The 21,761-nt window shown below is 44.4% G+C and overlaps 1 protein-coding gene across 1 annotated transcript in view; it reads left to right on the top strand.

The window, feature by feature from the left end:
- The window catches only part of NOX3 (NADPH oxidase 3), a 56,783-nt gene that overhangs the window by 22,159 nt on the left and 12,863 nt on the right, over positions 1-21,761 (top strand). The window contains exons 8-11 of the mRNA XM_024552225.2: positions 1,135-1,227; positions 2,993-3,246; positions 9,201-9,363; positions 20,633-20,779. Of these exons, the coding sequence (XP_024407993.2) occupies positions 1,135-1,227; positions 2,993-3,246; positions 9,201-9,363; positions 20,633-20,779 (657 nt within the window). The remainder of the gene's footprint in view (positions 1-1,134; positions 1,228-2,992; positions 3,247-9,200; positions 9,364-20,632; positions 20,780-21,761) is intronic.

The following is a 21,761-nucleotide window of genomic DNA, read 5'->3' as shown; positions in this document are numbered from 1 at the left end:
CCCAGAACGTCTAGTTTTTAATTCAATAAGTGCAAAATTAGCCTAGATTTCCAAGAACCCTTAATATCCTGGAATTTAATGAATTAATGTTTCGGAAGTTTTGTAAAGCAAGTGTCAGTACCAATGTTGCTGTTGGATAGGAAAAGCATGATTATGTGGAAATGCTCTAGGGAGGCACCTGGGTCCTAGAAGAAGCACCATTCAGGTGGCTGAGCACATTGGGGCTCAGGTCTTTACTGTGCGTCTTGCAGCCTTTGTGGCCCTGGGCAATTTGATCTTGCTGAGCCTTCCTTTTCTGTAAAATAAGGACAGTGTCATGTGCCCTGTGGGCTTGTTTGGTATCAGACCTAGGAGAAGCCTTCAAAATTTTTAGCTTCATTCCTTCACTTTTAGGGAAAGAAGACACCTGGTATTGTAACCAATACCTGGTCCAGGAATAAATAGCCTGCTAGTCAAATGGCCGTGCAGTGTAAACTTAGGAACGGTTAACACAGGATGGGCCGCAGTGAAAATGGACATGTCCACTGTCACAGTTATCCAGCAGTTGCTGAGGCGTTCGTTCTGATTCTGTAAACATGGATTTAAAATGCTGAGAAACCAACTTTATGTTTTATTACAGATAATATTGGCTGTGCACGCGTGGGGGAGGGCAGGGCGGGAAGGGATGTTTCTTCAGGCAGACCCCCAAGGTGTGATGCATTGCTAGCCCCCAAAATTACTCTTCAAAATGTTTTTATTTAATTTCCCATGTCCTGTGGTGGCTCAGTGATGTAGCTTTGTAAGCCTTTGACTTTGGCTGAGTTAGGGAGCATTTATGACCCTATCATATGTAACAAAAACATCAATCTGCTTCCTTATTTCTCTGCAAATTCAATTATTTCTAATTACATAAAGGTACCATTGATCAAGTAAGCATAAAAGCCAATACAGAAGAGTTTAATCTCTTAAATAAGCTTGTAGACTTCAAGGAATAATTGAATGTTCTAGTATTTAATACATGGAGACATCTTTGTTGTTGACAACTGGCCTAACGTTAAAGGAAAATGTCTAAACTCCATCATGTTATATATTGATTCGGTTCAAATTGAAAATATTTGGATTCTATTTTCATTTCCTTTTCCTCTCTCTCTGCAGGCTTGGAAGTGGGTGTTGGGCCCTGTGGTCTTGTACGCATGTGAACGAGTAATTAGGTACCGGCGATTTCAACAAGAAGTTGTCATTACGAAGGTATGCATGTAGCTTTATGTCGGAATAAAAGCCTGAGTGTAGATGAAAATTTTTTATTAACCCAAGTTTTTAATTTGCCATTTTTATTGCAGAACTGTCTGTAATTTAAAGGCTCATCTTCTGTTCTAATAATTGCTTGTATCCTGTGCATCTTTTCGTGTGACTAATTTTACTGGAGGCAGGGATCAGGCCTCCAGCCTGGTGCACAGAATTCTGATAAAGATTATGGGACAGCTCACGAATCAGCTGTATAATTTTTATTTCAGTTTCTCTCCAGGGGGAAATAGGCAGGGGACTGAGTATGCTTTACACTGGTCATAGCAACTTGAAGTATAATCACTTCCTTCACCACAAAGACACAGATTCTGCAAACACACAAATGTAGATTCAAGCCCATACACTCACACCCAGAATTACTGAACAGAAGAAGGGACAGCAGTCACCCTGAGGTTCAGAGAGAGGAGGGTGATGAGGGGTTTAACTTAGAAAGGAAGAACATCGGAGGAACTCTATCCTGGGTAATGAGTAGCATTTGCTCTGGGGTAGCATTTTCCAGTCTTGCCAACCCTACTCACAGGGCACCAATATTTACCTCATACTGGGGGAGAGATGTGAGCAGGTAGGCCAAGAACACATAGTCTAGGAGACTGAAGAAGTACCACATGCTTTGCCCCCAGTTTTTTAAATGTCTAAGAAGAAATTCTCTGCTAACCAAACCTCTACTGCCTTGCTAGTACAATATTAACAGAATACTATATCTCTTTAACTGTCTTCATGAGAGCAGAGGCTGGAAATTGCTTCATATTTCTGTTTTAAGCTGTTTTTGTGTTGCTGTTTTCAAGTTTAACACCAAAGGCTATGAGGCTGTATCAAAAGTGAGACAGTAAAACTTCTAGAAATCTACTAAAGCTGTTACTAGGGAGACAATTTAACAGCAGATTCAGAACCAATATCAGTAGGGAGAAGAGAAACAGACGTGATGATTAAAATGCAGTGAAATTCTCTTTTGTGTGGAAGAATACTGTCACAAAATCTAGACACAAGATTTTGTTCCCTTATACCCCTTGCCACAATAAAAGAGCTGGGGACCTGGAGCGATATTTCAGAAAACAAGATGAGAATCTAAAAAGGGGAAATTAATTCCTTTCCTCTGATAAACAGCAAGGTATAAAGTTCTTTTAAAAGGGATAAGAATTTTGCATGATGCTTTCTATATCTAAAACTCACAGCATAGGTAGGAGACTGGACGAGACCTGAGTAAGACAAAACATTTCAGTGTGAGTTTGAAGATTGTTTTCCACTTAAAAGGAAGAAATACGAGGGCTAATTCACAAAGGATTTAGAAACGATTCCGATCATTTAAAACAGAACCTACATTTTTAAAACACAGAGAAAATTCTGTGACTGTTTTAATAACTTTAAGCACAATTAAGTACAATGTGTGATAGTCGAGCTTGTGTTTTCTTGGGTCTGGTTCACTGTGCTAAGGAAAGCGTAGCTATTTGAGACAGGAAGTCACATGCTGGATGCAGCTACTCCAATGTCAGACTTCACTATGAAGGAAGAAAACTTCATTCTTGCTGGATTTGTCAACCCAGACGCGAAGGTGATGGCAAAGATCTTCAGAGGTTCATAAACAATGGTGTGTGTAAATTATACCTCAAGAGAGTTGATTTGAAAAAGGCAAGCTTCTGCTGTAATGAAGGCCATTTTCTTAGTACTTGACCTGAGTAAGAAGACCAACAACTGCATTATTCTCATTTAGGTGGTCAGCCATCCGTCTGAGGTGCTAGAACTTCACATGAAAAAGCATCACTTTCAAATGGCACCGGGGCAGTACATCTTGCTCCAATGCCCGTCCATATCCCGGCTGGAGTGGCACCCGTTCACGCTCACCTCCGCCCCCCAGGAGGACTTCTTCAGTGTGCACATCCGGGCGGCAGGAGACTGGACCAGAGCTCTGTGCCAGGCCTTCCAAGCTGACGGACGGGCCCTCGGGGAGCCTCAGAGCCTGCCAAGGTTGGATCCCATTCCTTTCTTATGCATAACTTGGAATATTTTTAAGAGTAAGGTATTTTAGTGCATCAACATGCTACCAAATTTAGCATTATCTTTTTTCTAGATGGTAAGTTTGAGGGTTTTTTTTTAATTTAAGAACATACATAAAAAAACTGCAGTCATTAAGTTCTGGGAGAGTCAAAAGGGTAGATTTCCCACTGCTTGGGGCCAGGGCCTCTAGCCCCATGTTGGTCCAGGGTCAACTGTAATTTTAAAAATTTCCGATAGAAGCAAGTATATTTCTGAAAAAAAAAAAAAAAAGTTCAACAAAGGCAGGCCATGATGCAAGGAACAGGAGACTCCTGCCTTCCCAGCTCCAAATTCCGCTTGGGTGGTGACAGGCAGCCTGAAATGCCTAAGATAGCCCTGCACACTTCTTGTTGTTAGGCTGAGGTCTATATATTTGTGAAGTTTGGTCTTCATAAGACACATACTTCATGGTCAGAATTAATCTGGCAGGCTCCTTACACTAGAGAAAGCGCTAACAATTACAGATGGAAGCTCATAAAATGACCAAAATGATCTGAGAGTCCAGAAAGGTAGTAGCGTCGTCAGTCAGTCCTGCGTGGGCGCACACAATGGACATGGATCAACCTCCACTGCGTGCCGGGATACAGAGATGGCAAAACATTGCCCCCACCCTCCAGAACGTCAGGAGGCCTGATGCAAGCAAATGATTTAATTCTGCCACAAGGAAGATGTGCAAAAGGCAGGTCGGAGAACGTTGGAAAGGCACTGATGCCATCTGGGTTGGTCTCCTTGGGAAGGAAGGACCACAGACTGGGTGGCTTCAAACAATAGAAATTTATTCTCCATTTTGGACTGTAATCTCTCACAGTTCTAGAGACTATTGCCCAAAATCTACCTGCCAGCACGGCCCTGCCCCCTCTGAAACCTGGAGGGGACCATCCTTCCTTGCCACCTCCTGGCCGCTGGTGGTCGAGCAGCAACCTTGTTCCCTGGGCCTCCAGCTGCAGCATCCCAGTCTCTGCCTCTGTTGTCACCTGGTGCTCTCTCCTCTTGTGACTGTGCCTCCAAGTTTCTGTAACCTCTCCTTAAAGTCCTGTTGGAATAAGGGCCCACCCTACTGTCTGACCTCATCTTCCCTTGATTAAGTGTGTCAACAACACACCTGTATCCAAATGAGGTCGCATTCTAAAGTGCTATGCACTTATGATTTCCACATATCCACCTGGGGGACATGAATCAATCCGAAACAGCATCCTATTCAAAAATGCCTGGGCACACGGCAGTGCGAGTTACCAGCCCCCGGCCTGATGCAGCTTCCCACTCTCGCCGCAGGGCTGCCTGATAAGCACACAGAGCCTGTGCCTAGGGCCCCAGGCAGAGACACGTGCACACACACAAACACACAAAACGCTAAGAAAAACACTTTTGAAAGAACTGATCATTTCAAAAGAAGCCTCAGGAGGTCCTCTCCTCTGCCATCCTTGGAGGGTATAGGAGCTACGAAGCACTGCCACTGTGGCAAGAAACTGGGTGGTGACCACGGTAGGGGCAAGACATGCCTGGAATGGAGCTTCCTGGGGGCAGGATATTGGCTGTTGTCTTTCGTGGCTGGTGCCCAGCACAGGGTCTGACACACAGTGGGTAAGAAGTAAATACCTGACAAAGAATAAATGAACACCTGGACCCAATATGGATCCCTTAGCTCACTTGACAAGTATTTACAGCTGGCAAACTCAGCACCGGAATAAATTTGAGGCACAGAATCTAATGGGTGTATTGTCCCTTCCGCCTCCCTTCCACTGGGACACTGACCTGTAACTACGTAGCCCTGGACATGGTTGTGTTTCATGGGTAGGAAGAACCACATCTTTCATTCCAAGCATTAGCACTAAAGAGTGGCATGATATCAAACTGGACTAGTGCCCCAAGTCAGGTGACAACACCTGACTAATCCGTCAAGAACTTTTTTTTTTATCCTAGAAAAGAAGCAATGTAATAGAACTCTAAGATTCAGAATGCAGTATAAATTCTTAAAATCAGGAATAAAAGTTGGCACACACGCACACACAACCCCCACACGGGTCCCTCTGCCAAGATCCATACCTATATCTGATTCGCGAGCCTGCACTCTGCTCTGGGTGTACACAGTTATCTGGTCTAGGAAGCAACCTTTCCCCCCACAGTGCAGCTAGCATTTCAGCCAGTCCCCCAGCAAGCCCCCAGAGCGTGTTTCTCAGAAGTCGATGCACTCTCTATCTATAGAAAGCGTGGTCGGCTCAGAGCCTGACACGGTCTCCCCCTCGCACACACACAGCCCCAGGCCCGCAGAGGCTCCTGGGTTCCACCACCTGCTCCCTGGGTGCCCGGCCATTCTCGTTTTTCTCGCACACCCAGCACACTCACTTCAGTGCCTTGGCCGCTGCCATCCCTCCCACCCGGGAGGCTCCCCCCAGATCTCTGCCTCCCTCTACCCCCAAGTCTCTGCTCAGATGTCTCCTAGCGAATGCTTTCCTTCCCTCCTCAACCCGGCTGGCCCTCGGGGTCATGACACTCGTGCCCTGCTCCATTCTTCTCCACGTGCAGACACTACCTGACACACCAAATACCTGTTTCTTTGCTTGCCATCTCTCTCCCCACACGAAAATGGAGGTTCCATGAGAAAAGGGACATTAACTCTTTGGTTCACTTTGGTGTCCCCAGTAGCCACAACAGGCCCTAATTCTCAGTTGACATCAATAAATATGAATGGGATGAATAAAAATGAGTTGTTGTAAACAGTGCAGCTTCCCTTCATTTGTTCAACTTATTTGAACAAATATGTGTGTGCCAACACAGGTACTAGCAGTAAAACAAAAGAAACAAGCAAAAAAAGCCCTAGAATTTTTTTATATCTTCCACCCACAAAGAACCGGAATTTTATTGGACTTCCTTGGATGACTTCATGTCTCAAAGCTGTTTTATTTTTTAATTCAGTCAAAGACTTTGGGGAGAGCACCATAAGTGTTCGCTACTTTTGGATCCAGAAAGGATTTAATCCAGACGCAGGAATCAAGGACTAAGAGCCCAGAGGAGAAGCAAACCTGGGCAAAGAGCAGGTCAGAGAGTGGGGCACGGAGCCCTTCTCTGAGTCCAGGAGAAAGGGAGCGATCGTGAGCTCTGTTAGAAGACCTTGACCTTCTGAAGTAAAATGGAGGAACTCCTCAGAGTTGATTCTGAAGTTTTCAGCAATTTAACCTGCTGCCTGGAGCCACAGGCTCCAACATCACACGGCCTGAGTTAAAAGTCCAACTGCTTATGTGATTCTGGAGAATGTCTGTATCACCGTGCCTCAGTTTCCCATCTGTAAAATGAAGACAATAATAACAGTTCCTAAGGCTTTGTTTAGGATTACATGTGACAGTCCATATAAAGCCCTCGGCATGATGCATAATGAAAAAGAGTTAGCTATTATTATTAGCAAAATAAGAAAGGTCACATACCACAGAGATGGCAGTGAAAGTGATGATTAGATGTGGAAACCACGTAGATGAATAAAAGTCACGAGTCAAAGAGACGAGGGTAGACAAGGACGACGTGGGTGGGGGATGCTGCTGACCATGAGCAACCAGGAACAGTACGGTGCAGACGCTGGAAAGGCAAATGGCTTTCTAGGCTGCATTGTTAAAAATCCCTTGTTTACAAATCAAAGAGGAAGTAACTGAGCAAACTTGACAAAGATGTATTGTAGAATTGTACCCCTGAAACCTATATAATTTTATTAACCAATGTCACCCCAATAAATTTAAAAAAATTCATTTAAAAAGGGATTAGCACCATAATGCCCCCCCCAAAATAAAAAGAACTTAGGCAAAGGAAGCCAGTTTGAAATTGTGAGAGGCCTTGAAATATGAAGACATTTTGGCCCAAAAAGAATAATTAGGGTGTAATGGTAGCTACCACCAACTATTTAAAGGCCTGAAACGCAGGGAAGAGAAAAGACGAGAAATGTGTTTCTCAAGAAGACAAAAGGGGTGAGTTGTCAGGAGACAGATTTCAGGGAGACAGGAGGAAAAACTCCCTCATTCGTAGAGCGGCCGCTGACTGGAGCAGGCACCCTCAACACGGAGTCAGCCAGTGCCAGCTCCCAGGGATGTGGGAGCCGAGGGCCGCTGGGTTAGCAGGCAAATTGGACTGAATATTTTCTCCAGCCGCTTCTGGCGTAGGGACTCAATTCTAATGATGAAGAACTTTGTGTATTGTGTATTTCTGTGGATTATATAACACAATTCTTCTTTGCATTTAATTGTCATCTTTTCAAATCAGTGTCAAATAAATTCCAAATATGACTAATTATAAAAACAATTACCGATAGGACATGTTAATCCACGGAGATTCACCTTTTCTCTCTCAGTTCCCCTTATCTAATTATTTATGAAATAATCTACAGTAGGCTGAGACACTAACCCTTTCTAGTTAATGACCTTTTATTTTTATTCTTCCATTTCCATATATCAATATGTAATAAAGCCTTATTAATTAAGATTAACTTCAGGAGAGTTCATTTGAATTACTAGGAGCTCTGGCATATGGAATATTTTTAAATAAACCCAATTGGACTTTCACGGCACATCATAGCCCAAATGGGCCAACCTGGGGTGCCTTCAACAGACACCCCTTAGGGAATGGTTATGAATAACTTAGAACCCTTTTAATTAGCATATCTTTGTTCATATGTAAATGTGTGCTTTTGGAATAGTTGGCATTTTTAAATACAAATTGCTGACTGAAATCTTTTAAACATTCCCTCTACGATTTAGTCAACAAACTGGTACTGAACAACTCCATGCTGGGGAGCGCAAGGTGCTGAGATGCAGCAGCGGGCAAAGGCAGACACAGAACAATCACCCACACACTCCCTCAAAGAAGCGTGAAATTGCGACTGTGATAAGGACTGCAGAGGAGCAGCACGTGGTGGTGCTGTAAATTATATAAGAGGCGATTTAGCTAGTCTAAAGGTTCTGTGAATCTTCCCCAGGGTAGTGGGATACGACCTAATGGGAGGGCAACTGTTAACCAAGCAAGGGCGGAAATTGGGACCAAGTGTTCCAAGTGATAACTTGGATTATGACGTGCAAAGGCCCCGTGGCAGAACGGGGTACTGGATATTGTAGGAAGCGAAAGAAAAACCAGGACAGGGAAGTGTTCATGAGACTTGGACTAGAACCCAGAAGCCAGTACATTTAGGACCGTGTTAAAGGTGGCCATGTTTACTTGATGAACATGCTGTCTCCTTATAAAGAGAAATTTGCTAAGCCAAGATACCTCAGTGCCACCCTGGCCTAATTGTTACAAACTTTGAGTTTGCACAATCAAAAATAACAGGTTTTAGGAATTGCACATAACTGACAAATTATCTCAAAATGTTTTATTTCAAACGAATGGCTTCCATTAGGCTAAAATTATATAAATGGGTGGTAGTAAGGTGTGAGACCGAATAAATAAAACCAGGGGAGAAACGGATGAACAAAAGGACAGATAAACCTGCTAACACCCCTCTCCCCGCCCCCCTTGATGTTCTGCTTTGTTTCTCGGGGGGCAGCTAGGAGCAAAGTCTCCTTCCAGCAGGCTGCATGCTGCTGGGAGCCCAAACAAGGGCTTCTAGGAACTGTGCGAGGAGCTTGTCACACGGAAGGGGCGTGAGCCCCAGCTGGAGCGGTCAGGCTCTGTCCTTCCACACGCAGGAAGCACATCTGGGCCTGACCATCTGGTCGACCCCCCAGGAGACAGGCCCCCACATCTTCATGCTGAGTCCCAGCTCTCCAAAGAGGGCGTTCTCCAGCGCAGAGCCAACCTCCCTGCGCACACTCCCCGCAAACCCACCCCACAAACAGCACTGGTTTCAGATGGCGCGGGTGGCAGGAGCAGAGCGTCCTGAACGCTGCCCGGTCTGGACTTTGTGATTGCAGGCTGGCAGTGGACGGGCCGTTCGGGGCTGCGCTTTCCGATGTGTTTCACTACCCCGTGAGCGTGTGCATCGCGGCGGGAATCGGCGTCACTCCCTTCGCCGCGCTTCTGAAATCGCTGTGGTACAGGTGTTGTGAGTCCCAAGCCCAGCTGACGCCGAGCAAGGTATGGAGAAAAATCATTAGTGCACCCGTCCACGGATTCAAAGGCTCAGCGTCCTGATATCTATCATCTGCCGATTCTTGGGGAGGATATTAATTAACTATGAGGGATAAACGCAAGGATCCTTAACTGTACTTATGTTCTTAAAAATCTCCATTCAGTATTACATTTATGAGAAGGGTTATGTCTAATCTTGTTACAGATGACGAGACATAAATTTGATTGCCTCATTGCCGTCACAGGACATGTAATTGCTCATGTCAGTAAAATATGGACAGGCTGCAAATGGCTATGTGACTGGGCTGCAGTGGGTGATATTAACAGGCCGCCTTTCCTTGGTCTCTTTAGCTGGAGACTCTGGTTGTAAGTGTACAATTCAATAGCGTCCTCTCATGGATTCCGGGCCTTAACGAGAAGCGAAAATGCTGTGACTGGGATTCACTGGCTTGCAGGCTTGGTGGTGTCCTCCAGCCCCAAATCTCCCTTTTGTCTTTGCGTGTTTGTTCTCTGACCAGGTCCTCCATGGCGGCCTTCCTTTCTTGGTGTTCTCCAGACACTCTGTCCCCTGCCTTAACCCTCCTAAGACCAGCAGCAGACCCTAGAGCAGCAAGGAAAGAGTCCCTTGCTAAGACCGAGTGGTGTCAACTCAGGAGGACCCAGGACATCAGGTGACCCTGGTTCTGGTCCTGATTTTGGCTCTGCTACTTCCTGTCTGCTTGGCCCTTTGGCTGCAGTTTCCTCGTCTGTCAGAGACAGGTGCTTGGTTAGGGGAGCACGTCTCAGTGTGTGTTCTGTGGAGCATTAGTCTTAGGGTGCGGTCCACGAGGGAGAATTCTGTAGTCAGATGAACTTAAGAAATGCTAGTACAAATCCCACGGCAGAAGGTTCACATCATCCTGTAGCCTATTAAATAAGTTCTGTAGAAAAGAACCTCATTCGGTTCGCCTCCCCCACCCTCCCCAAGCTCATTTAACCATGGAAGCTTTCTTCACCTGACATTCACTCAGGAACAGCATTAATTAACAATGCACTAGGGCAATGCCAGACCAGAAGATCTCTGAAGTCGGGGCTTCCCAATTAAGAAGGAAGAGTAAAATTAGCTATCATTTCATGAGCTTTCAAGTGACAGATTCTTGACATACATTCTCTTATTTGATCATTATAATCTTCTCGACAACCTTATAAAATAGATAATAAAACACCTGTTTTTCAGATGAGGAACCTGAAGCTTAGCAAGACAAAAGCGACTTTCCTGAAAACACATGGGCGATAAAAGGCAGATTCAGGATTCAAACTCAGGTCCATCTGGGTCCTTCCACATCATAACAACACGTGATAGACATGACTCCTCCCAAGGCACTGTGGGAAGATTGTGACAGTCCTGGTCAGACTCGAGCTCAGCCTGGTTCCGCTCTCGCTAGAGGCTTCACTTTGAGTGAATCGGTTTATATCCCTCAGCTGGACTTCCTGACCCACATAACGGAACCCTGTAGCTCAGAGAGCTAGTAAATATGAGAATGTGATTTTGAATCCAGGTCCTTCTTGTGCTAAAGACCGTCTTCTATTCTCTATACCACAATAAATTTCATAAGCGTCTTCATCTGGCTGCTATCCACACACACCCCCCAAAAAATAGCATCACTGGGTGGCTTATAAACAACAGGCACTTACTTCTCCAGTTCTGGGTGCTGGGAAGTCCAGGATCAATGCGCTGGGGCACCTGGTATCTGACAAGAGCCTGCTTCTCGGTCTGCAGATGGCCGTCTTCTAGCTAGAATTGCCATCATCCATAGCAGAAGGGGACAAGGTAGCTCTTTGGAATCTTTGGTCAGTGGGAGTCAAGTTTATCAATTTGCAGTTTGCAACTCAATGAGGGAAAAAATAGATGTAGAGGTCTAGAAGGTTTTTTTTAAAGGGCACTAACCCCATTCATGAGGGCTCCACTGGTCTGACCTAACCATTTCCCAAAGACACCCCCTCCAAACACCATCACTTGGGGGATTGGTTCCAACATGTGAATTCTGAAGGAAAAACATTCAGTCTATGGCAAAAAGCAAGCAAACCCACTACTGTTTTATGTATTGGGTCCCCACAGCAATGCTTTGTTATGGTTGATGATGATTCCCAGTCCCCCTAAACTTTTTCTTTCCTCTTACTGTCTCCCAGGTAAAATCCACTTAGGGACATGTCTCCCTGCTGCATGGGTTCATCACACTAAACCTTACATTTCATGTGACCTGATGATGACGGCCTGTGTGTCTCATGTTCATTCACTAATGCACTCAGTGAATATTCATTCAGCGCCCAGAATGTGCCAGGCCCTCTCATACTGACATGAGAAGCCCACCACTCTCCTCACCCCAGGCTTACAATACCTCGCCCTTCTCTCAACATCCACCTCCTTCCCTCATGCGTGTTCAGATAGCATTTTATTTCTGCTAGCAGACCCCGAGCTCCTTTGAGCCTGGCTTCTTTAGATCTCTCTCTGTGTCTCTCTGTCTCTCTGTCTGTCTGTCTCTCTCTCTATATATATATATATATATTTATATTTATATTTTGAATAAATCAATGAGTGAATAAATGTCTATGTGCTCCCCCAAAACAAATGGATTCTGTGCAATTCTCTGTGAGATTCTAGGTTACTAAGGTTAATTCACTTCTTAATTTAACCAGAAAGACTGTTTGTTCAGTAATTTTATAATTAAAATAATGTATCCAATTACTTTACTACAAGTAGAGCAGAAAAATTCTTATAATACCCCACAAAATCTTACAGTCCATATAGGAACCTGCAAAATCTTGGTATCCCCTCCTCCTGCTCAGTGCCGTTGTTATTCCTGGGTGCTGTTTCGGGGGTTTCCAAGGCTGTTTCAGTGGGAGGGTTAACACGAAACTATAAAACAGGGACATCGATCTTCATTCCAAACACAGAAATAGAAAATAAAAATACAGTGTTTTTATACTATAAAAATTTGGGGTAATATGGGGTCAATATTCAGCTGAAAATAAAGGTGGGAATAATGGTATACGGGAGCTAAAAGCACGGAAGCACAAAACAGCTTGAGGGGTCTAACCTCCTAGCTGTGCAACGGCAACAAAAGTCAGCTCCCATCCTTGGAGTGGGAGGTGACCTGTCCCAAGTGGCCCGGCTGGCTAGCGGCTGAGACAGGACGAGAGCCTGTGTTTCTGATCCCCGCAGCAAAGTTCTTTTATGAAAACGAGATTTCACACTATTGAAAGTTTAGGCTGACAATTACACTAAAGGTCCACTTCCTTAGAGTCTGCGTGCATGAGAAAAAGTTTCAGAAGTTTCTCTGTTTTAAAGCAACTTTGTGTCTGTTTGAGTACAGTTATCACTAGGCTTATGTAACTAATATTTGTCAGGGCCGCCCACATGCCTTTGAGATATAAATGCTACTTCTTCCATTAAACTGTCAGCATCTATATAATTTTTAAAGTACAGCAGAGCAGAGCAGTGTATATTTATCCAGCAGCATCTTCACAATTATAGCACCGGGCTACAGTTTTCAGACTGTTTTCTTCCACAACAGGAAGGGGGGAAAACGGCATCGGCATTCAGAGCTGGGTTTCAAGCCTAAACGGTTAACGACACTGGCTTTTCTCCTCCTGAGTGAAACACCAGTTGGCACAAAAGCATACTTTTTTTTTTTTTTCACGAAAAGCCTCATGTTACAAGTCTACAATTAGGAAAAATAGTGCACCAAAGTTTTGTGTGTTCTTTTCACTGCAGACCATTTCTTTAACCGTTTCCCATGCCACGTTGCTCTAGAACACTTCTAAGTACAACGCAGACTAGTCAGCAGGATACCTGCTGCTTACTTGGGATCATGTGTAGTGCCTTCTATCTGAAGGTGCTGTTTAAAATTTTCTTCCTAACGATCTTATATTTTTAAAGATAGTCAGGAGGAGTTGGAGAGGAAGGGAGAGAAGTGGTTAGGAGGAGACTTCCCAAGAAGGCAAAACAACAGTAAGTGTAATAATGATGGCTTGCCGTTAAGAAAATGCAGGAAAGTTGTAATACATGGAAGGGGCATTTTGAATGCTGGAGTAAGAGCCAAACTTCACTTAGCAGAAGGCAGGCTAGAACTCAGGCTGCTTTGGGATGAGGAAAGGGGGCCCAATTGGTCCCGAGAAATCTCAGTGATGCAGGGTGGAGGAAGCTGGGTGCCGAGGGATGTAAACGCCCCGTCGCAATGGACACCCTTCAGCTCCTGCCTAACGGGCACGATTGATTATACATCACACTCAATTTGTGAACAGAGCTTGAAAAAAGTGAGGACAGTTTGCACAAGCAAACTGTCAGAATGATGAATGCAATAGGTGTGTAGCGTGGGGTGGGTGTGGGAAGATTGTTGACACAAAATACACTGGCTTCCACATTGTAGTTTGCCCGATGTCACAGCCAGCTGTGCAGACAGAGCTGAGAGGAACTCCAAGCGGAAGAGTGGGTTCATATTCTTGACTGCATACGTAATCTTCAGACTCGAATAAAACAGATTACAGAAAAACTGAGGTAATCTAATTTCTTCATAAATTGTCTTCCTTCATCAGCTCACGAATATACAACCATGCTAATGGGTATTTATAGTGTGTCCCATGCAAAATGGCCTTTGGGTTCTTAACCTAATATAATAAACAAGTAATTCAAATAAAAAGACAGCCTGAGCCAGTGGGAACAAGACAAAGAGGCCAAGGAAGGCAAAAATCCATACTCTACTTAAATATACTAATGAAGCAAAGGAAGGCCTGCTCTCTTTTCTAATGAATGAAAAACACATTTAATTAAATCTGTTTAGTTTGAGAAACTGCTCACTTCCACTTTCCCTCACCCTGGCGCTGTGGCTGCTCCTGGACTTGATCACATCTCCTGAGCACGTATGGTGTTGTCCTAACTGAGCAGGGAGCCCGGGGCCCCTTTGCCTCTCCAGAGACACAGGTGCTTCTCGTCTTTCACCAGGTCGTCTCCAAAGACTTCATCCTCCATCAGGTCTCACCACTGCCTTGTGGGGAGGTGACCAGTATTACCATTTTTAATATCCTGGTTTATTAATCACACATACCATACAAAAGTGTCCCTGTAAGAGAATCAAATAAAATACTCAAACCGTCAAGAATCGCCCTTCATTAGTCTTTCTCCCCAAACTCACCACCACCACCCTACTCGCCAGAGGGCTCACCATTAAACAGTTGAGCGTGTCTTATTCTGTTCCTTTTCCGTTCATTTGCGTGAACGCATTCACCTGTGCCTGCATGCAGGGTGTTATTTTATTTTTACGTAAATATTGATGGCATGGGGAGTGTGTGTGAGAGAGAGGGAGAGAGAGGTACCCTTTGTTTTGTTCTTGTTCTAACGTGGCCTAAAACACATTCATTGTCAGTACCTACCGACTGACTTTATTTTCCTTTATGCCTTCAGAGTACTCTATAGTATGAGTATCTCACAATTCACATAACCATTCTATTATTGACACCATTTTGGTTGTTCAACAATTGCTATTAACTATAATTAGAGCAAACCGAGGCACAAATGAGGTCAGGGCTTGGCCACAGGGCAAACCAGCAGTCTAGCCATGAAATAGTTAACATGCAGGATAATGGCTTTAAAAACAGTCGTGAGGACTAAAAATGTTTGACAAAGTCTGCTCTCAGTCTTATAATGGCTAACCAGAAATATAATTGTATAATTATGTTTCTTCAAAACTGGACATGGAAGCCATTTTAAGGAAGCATCTCAGTAAGAAAAAATAGCTGTTTCAAAACTTGTTATTGTGTTCATCCAAGGTGACCTTGGCAACAAGAACAACAAAATAAAAACCAGGACAATGATAGCTACTATTGGCTAAGGAGGTATTATGTTTTCTAAGTATCAGTCACAGTCTTTATCTTTTAAGAGACAAAAGTTTTCTTTTTGGAAAATGGTCATGATTCCCTCCATGAAAAGTCTCCATTATCCTGCTAGTTTGAAGCTTCTGGTCAGTTCTGTTGTCTCATGCAGTGTGGTTGTGTTAGTGGACTCAGGCTGCTATACCAAAAACACCATAGGCCAGCTGACTTAGAACAACAAACATTTATTTCTCACAGCGTTGGAGGTTGGAAGTCCAAGATCAGGGAACCGGCATGGCTGGATTCTAGTGAGAAATCTCTTCCTTGCTTGCAGGGGCCCACCTCCCCGTGTGTCCCCACATGCCAGAGAAAGTGGCCTGACCTGTCCCTCTTCTTAGAAGGGCACTAATCCTGTTATTGGAGGCTCTGCTCTCCTGGCCTCATCTAAATTTAACAACTTCTCAAAGGCACACTTCCAAATCCATCACATTGGATCTCAACATATGAATTTGAGAAGGACACAAACATTCAGTCCACAATAATGGGGAACAAAGAGTGTGGCTCAGGAGGAGGCAAAGGTCACATTGCAACTCCATTGTTGGTGGAGGCACTAACCAACGTCAAGGTCAACCCTGGCACCCTATAAAACTCCTCCATGTGGGTTCAGCACGCATGGAGCCTGGGTTGCATTTTGCTGGTGAAAAACCTCCTTTCTCAGGACTATGTCCTTGTGACCAATGCTGAGGTATTCAGACTGGTACTAGAGATAAAGTCTGGTGTCACCTCCGATCAACGACCACCATCTCTCCGATTCAGAAGTGACCAGTGGGAACACAGACCTCCAAGTAAGGGAATGCCCCCCTTTGTGCTCCAAACTTGTGTTTATTCTGTAACCCGTCAAATGACTCTGACAATAGCAGCTAACAGCCCAGACCTCCAAATGCCTCTGCCATTGTACAAAATGCCTCCATGAGCCATACCCTTACCTCTTCACAGCAACCTCATGGGTGGGCATTCTGTGGTTGCTGTCTGCTTGTTGCCATTTTACACATGTGGCCAACTAAGTTCAAGTTAAATGATCTGCCCCCAGTCACTGGGAGATGGTGAAGCCAGGAGTCTAGGACAGGCCATAGGGCTCAAAAACGCACACTGTGTAATTATTGTTCCTCGTGTGCAATTGCCTTCTTTGAGGTGGGGAGGCATTCTGGGCCATAAATAAATAGATAAGTAATTTTTGTCTCCATACCATCCTCAGGAAATTGAGTTGGGGTCTAAAGAAATCCAGATTGTATTTGCAAACATGTCTACTGCTTGCGTCCGTGGATGGCTGCCTGGGACACAGCAGAGGAAGCTGTTGGGGGTTGTCTGTGAACTCTGGTAGTAAAATAGATTAGTAGCTTTCCTTACTTCATTTCTGAAGTGGTTTATCAAAACATAGCGCAGGTTCATTTCCCACCAGCCCCAGATGGCCTCGAGCTGGTCCTCACACAGAGTGCAGCAGAGTCCTAAAGAGAAGCCCTGGCTGGGGGAGCATGGGAGGAATGGAGCTCACGGAGAACAGGGCATGGGAGTGCCGCTCCGGCCAGGCCCTCTGAGATGGGACTTGGCCGAGTTTGGTTGGTGGTTCGTGCCTGGGAATGCTGTGAGAGCCACGGCCTGAGACAGGCCGTGTGCATACAGACCCCCCTCACCCCCATGACGCAGTCCCGGAGTGGCCCCCTAAAACATCTGGACAGCCATTGTTTAAACTGAATGTATTGCAGTGGCATTGGTTAATAGAATTATAGAGGCTGCAGGAGCACAGTTCTAAAATTCGTCATCTGTGCACTGTCCTGTATGCTCACCACCCCAGGTCATGTCTCCTTCCACCACCATTCCTCCCCTTTACCCTCTAGTACCTCCCCCACCCCCTCCCTCTGGTCGTCACCAATCTGTGTGTGTGTCTATGAGTTCTTTTTCTCTTTGATCAATCCTCTCACATTTTTCACCCAGCCCCTCAGCCCCGCTCCTTCCTGACAGTTGTCAGTCTGTCCTTTGTGTCTATGAGTCTGTTTCTATTTTGTTTGCTATTTTGTTCATTAGATGCCACATATAAGTCAGATCATATGGTATTTGTCTTTCTCTGACTGGCATATTTCTCTTAGCATAATGTTCTCCAGGTCCATCCATGCTGTTGCAAAAGATTAGGTTGTTTGTTTGTTTTTTTTAAGTCTGAGTAATATTCCATTGTGTAAATATATCGCAGCTTTTTTATCCACTCTTCTACTGATGGGTACTGGGGCTGCTTCCAAATCTTGGCTGTTATAAATAATTATGAATAGCACTGCAATGAATGCAGAGGTACGTATGCTCTTCCAAATCAGTGTTTTGGGTTTCTTCAGATATATTCCCAGAAGTGGAATTGCTGGGTCATAAGGCTGTTCCATTTTTAGTTTTTTGAGGTAACTCCATACCACTTTCCACAGAGAGGGCTGCTTTGTACACATACAAGAAGAATGTGTTGAATGTGTCCTGTTAAAGAAATAACTTCATTACTCTAAAAGTTCAGAACTTTCATCATTTTACTGAGTGGGAGTTTCTGTTGTACAAAACTTTTTAAAGTACTCTTATGTATTTTGGGCCTTCTGATGTCAGCTACAGAATCCCGACAACCATGTTTTACCTAAGTAACTGGTTTTAGCATCATTTTATTTTTGGAGCCTGAGGAGGGGTGCGTGTTGGGAAGCACAGATCATGGAGGTGCAGCCTATTGTGTGGGGTGTTGGCTGTGCCATTGAAGCAGGTCCTTCCTACTGGCTGAAATGCAGGACAGGACCTCTTCTGTCCTACACAGCCAGTGGCTGTCACCACTAGAAAGATTAGAGAGACTCAACGTCAATACCCTTTTCCTCTGTCTAAAGCCTCTCTTCCTCTTCTCCTGCCTGGAGAACTTCTCTGAGCCTACTCACTATTCTACGGTGCCTTACGCCCCAAAGCTGCCCGGTGTCACCTGTAAGGCAGTTACAGAGGGAAGGACACACCCAGCCCTCACGAGGATGCCAAGGGCATAAAAGGCTTGGCAAACCCGAAGAACACTGACCCACGGCTAGACCACAAGGAAGGAAGGACAGGGGTGACTTCTGTTTGAAAGCAAGGCATTTGGGGGCATTTTTCAAGTAAGAATGATTGGGACTGGATTTGAAATGGACAGGTTTCTTAAAAAACAAATGTTTTGGTTTATTATTTCTATATGAATGTATTTTAAGCACGTTCCTTAAACAGTGGAAATAATAGAAGCCGGTGATGTTTGTTCTATAGCAACTGTCACCATCAACGTTCTTAGATGAAACAACCTATGGGGAGCAGGAGGAAGGGCAGGTGCATGGGTGAGAATGGCATTAAATTCGGTGGTTTTCCTACCTCCATGGGGAGCCAAGCAAGCTAAAGGGAGGGCTAAGGTTTGCAAAGAATGGTTTAAATTAGGCTCTGCACACAAAGCTCAGAGAGAAGATAGATAGTGGTATTCATCACCCACACAGAGCACGAAGTCAGCCTCCTGGCCACCATTCTCTCATGCTTGCCCACACTCCCACACCACACACACAGCCCAGTCTGCTCTCAACACAGCAGGAGCAGCCCCTCCCTCCTGGACCTTCCTCAACTCATAGCACTGCCCTGCTGGGCACTGACATCCTGCCATGACCCCCTGTCTCGCTCCAGCCATGCATCCCCCTGGCTCTTCCCTGAGAGGCCCCACTCAGGGTTCCTTCCGTCCGTGTGCCCTCCATCTGCAGAGTTCCTCCGCTAACTATTCCACTCCCTTGCCTCATCCACATCTCTGCCCAAATGTCCCCTTTCCTTGACCATTGGACTTACTATTGCAACCCTTCCCAGCCTGCCTTATGTTTCTCCATAGCACTTCTCATTGGCTGACATATTCTATACGTTATGTCTTAATTTATCATCTTCCTGCTCCCTCTAAAAGGCAAACTCCATGAGGACAGTTAATTTCTGGGTATTTGTTTGTTTGTTTGTTTGTTTTTGTTTATAGCTCCAGAGCCAAGACAGTATTGCCACAGAGTAAACATTTAATACACACTTGTTGGGTTAACATGTGAGTGGATGCATGCGATCACTGTGCTTTCTTGTGGGAGTTCGTGGGGCATTCATGTAAAGGAACCATTGGCTCAGTGTCACAGCTGAGAAGGGCCAGGCACTCCTTGGGGGGGAGTGGTTAACACACTTAGAGTTTACCTTTTGTCCTGTAGTTAACATGCAAAATACTCCTCCAAGCAGCAGCTGTCCAACAATATATGTAAGCTCTAATTCTTAAGAGAAAAATGTCTTATCATCACTAGCTTCTGCTTTTCCTGATGGTTAATATTTTAAATTCCTGTGCAAACCTGGAGAGAAAGAGCAAGAAGGTTCATTTTGAAATACATTCTGTGAGTTTTTCTTCATGAATTTTATCTGTTAATTAATGTTCATCTATAACTTTAATTATATGGTGGTGAGCTTGCAGGCTGGCTGATGGAGGGCGAAGGGAGAACACTGACTATTGGACAAGATATTTCTTGGCGGAGCTCAAGACCAGCCCCCCTGGTAGATCTTGCTATGCAGTGGAGATGTGTCTCTTTGGGGAGGGGCTGCAGGAAGCCGTAGTGGGCAGCAGGAGGTAGGAGTATGAGAAAAATAAGGAGAATTAATAGATCTATCTCCTGTGGTTTCTTCTGGATACAATTATCTAAAGTTCAAAGCACAAAAACTAAACCTTTATTTTTAACAAACCCAAACTACGTCTTGTCACATGCAATTCAGTAAACACAGAGAGGTTTTTTTAATGTTTCTAGATATAATGTTATTACAGCAGTTGACACACAACCATAGCCACTACCCACCAGCTATTTTGGACAATGATATGTCTGACTGGGGGGAAACTTCGGCCTCTATGGCCCGATTCTGTGATTTCCATAATCTCCACCCCCCCCCTCCCCGAGGGAGGGCCGAGCTGGTGAAGTGGATTAGCACTCAGCCTCTGGGGTGTCTGGAGACGGGAGTTCCAATCCCCAGCTTAGGTCATAAGTAAAGATGAAGGGGCTGGTCTAACAGTTTATCCCCCTCTGGGAGCAACGAAAGGCATGGCTAGCAATGATTATTAACCTCGTTCAGAAGGAGCACAGCCAGAAATGTGGTGAATTGATCCCCATCCAGAGAAACCAGCAACCGCCAACAGGCTCCTGACTCTGAATTCACTCTGGGCTTTTTCAAATGCAATGTGAATTTTTTTCAAAAGAAATCACAGTGTGACTGTTCACTGGCAGAGAGAAGCATGTTATTTTACAGAGGTGCCCATTTGGGCTCAAAGAATTTAATGGAGATAAAGTGGTCCGTGATTGTCAGCACACTGTGCAAAGAGGGGCAAATCCGGTCTCTCCTCTTCTCCCGACAGGTGTATTTCTATTGGATCTGCCGGGATTCCAGAGCTTTTGAGTGGTTCGCTGATCTCTTGCTCTCACTGGAAACATGCATGAGTGAGCGAGGGAAAACTCACCTCCTGAGTTATCATATCTTTCTCACTGGCTGGGATGAAAACCAGGTATTGATGAGACTGAGAATGAGCAATATTATCCAAGTGATCTAATCATAGAACAAAGGGGAGAGAAACAATTTCGATAAAGAGCTGTAGAGTTTCCTAATAGCATGAAAGAATTATTTTAACGTTCTTAAAAAGGACAAGAGAATAAAATAAAACCAGGTTAAAATGAGTGATTCAAATCATAGCGATGAAAGAAGCTACGGCTAATGTGCTAAGGAATACAGAAGGAGATTGGAAAACAGGAGTGGTCGGTGGAAAACAATCCAAAGTTTGGAAATCCAAGAAAAATTATAAAAACTTATGTCACTGAAAGGGGCATTTGTCATTTTAGTGACACCAAGCGAATATTACTGATTGGCTCTGTTGTCACGCTGACCTCCTAATTGGTTCTAATTCTATGCTTTGAGCTGTTCGGAGTTAAATAGAAAAAATTCCCTGGTGTTTATAGTCAACATTTCATATTTTAAAGGATGTGAGCATCTACTGAAAATAGTCATTATGAATCCATGATTTAGCTAGAGATGCTTTATTTCCTTACGGCGTTCTTAGAAATTGTGTGCATGGGTTTATTCACCAAAGATCAAGGTAATCTTCTGTTGTGGCAGGTGTTCTGCATCGTAGTCTGTTAGAAATAGTAAGGTTGAATTGAGCAAAAATAATGTACATCAAAATGTTGCACTGCGGTAGTATTTCAGTGTTGAGAATACTGAATGGTAACAATTAATTTTAAACCATTTTTAACTCCTCAAACATGAAAAGTAACAGTGACATGATTACTCAGTTATGAAATGTACGTTTGAATTGGCACTTCTGTAGTAACTCCTGTGATATTCACCTGAAGGAAAGTGTGTGGGAGCCAAGAAGATTTGCATTAATCACTAAAATTCACAAGTGCATCCATTTCTGTTGGCTAGTGAGTTTCTCTGTCTGTCCCTTCCAAAAGTGTGCTAAAGCATATACTGTTTTTTCTGAATACAAGTAA

Source organism: Desmodus rotundus, chromosome 11, assembly GCF_022682495.2.
Source record: "Desmodus rotundus isolate HL8 chromosome 11, HLdesRot8A.1, whole genome shotgun sequence".
NCBI lineage: Eukaryota > Metazoa > Chordata > Mammalia > Chiroptera > Phyllostomidae > Desmodus > Desmodus rotundus.
The sequence above is the reverse complement of the archived record's forward strand: the minus strand, read 5'-3'. Positions and strand labels throughout refer to the sequence as shown.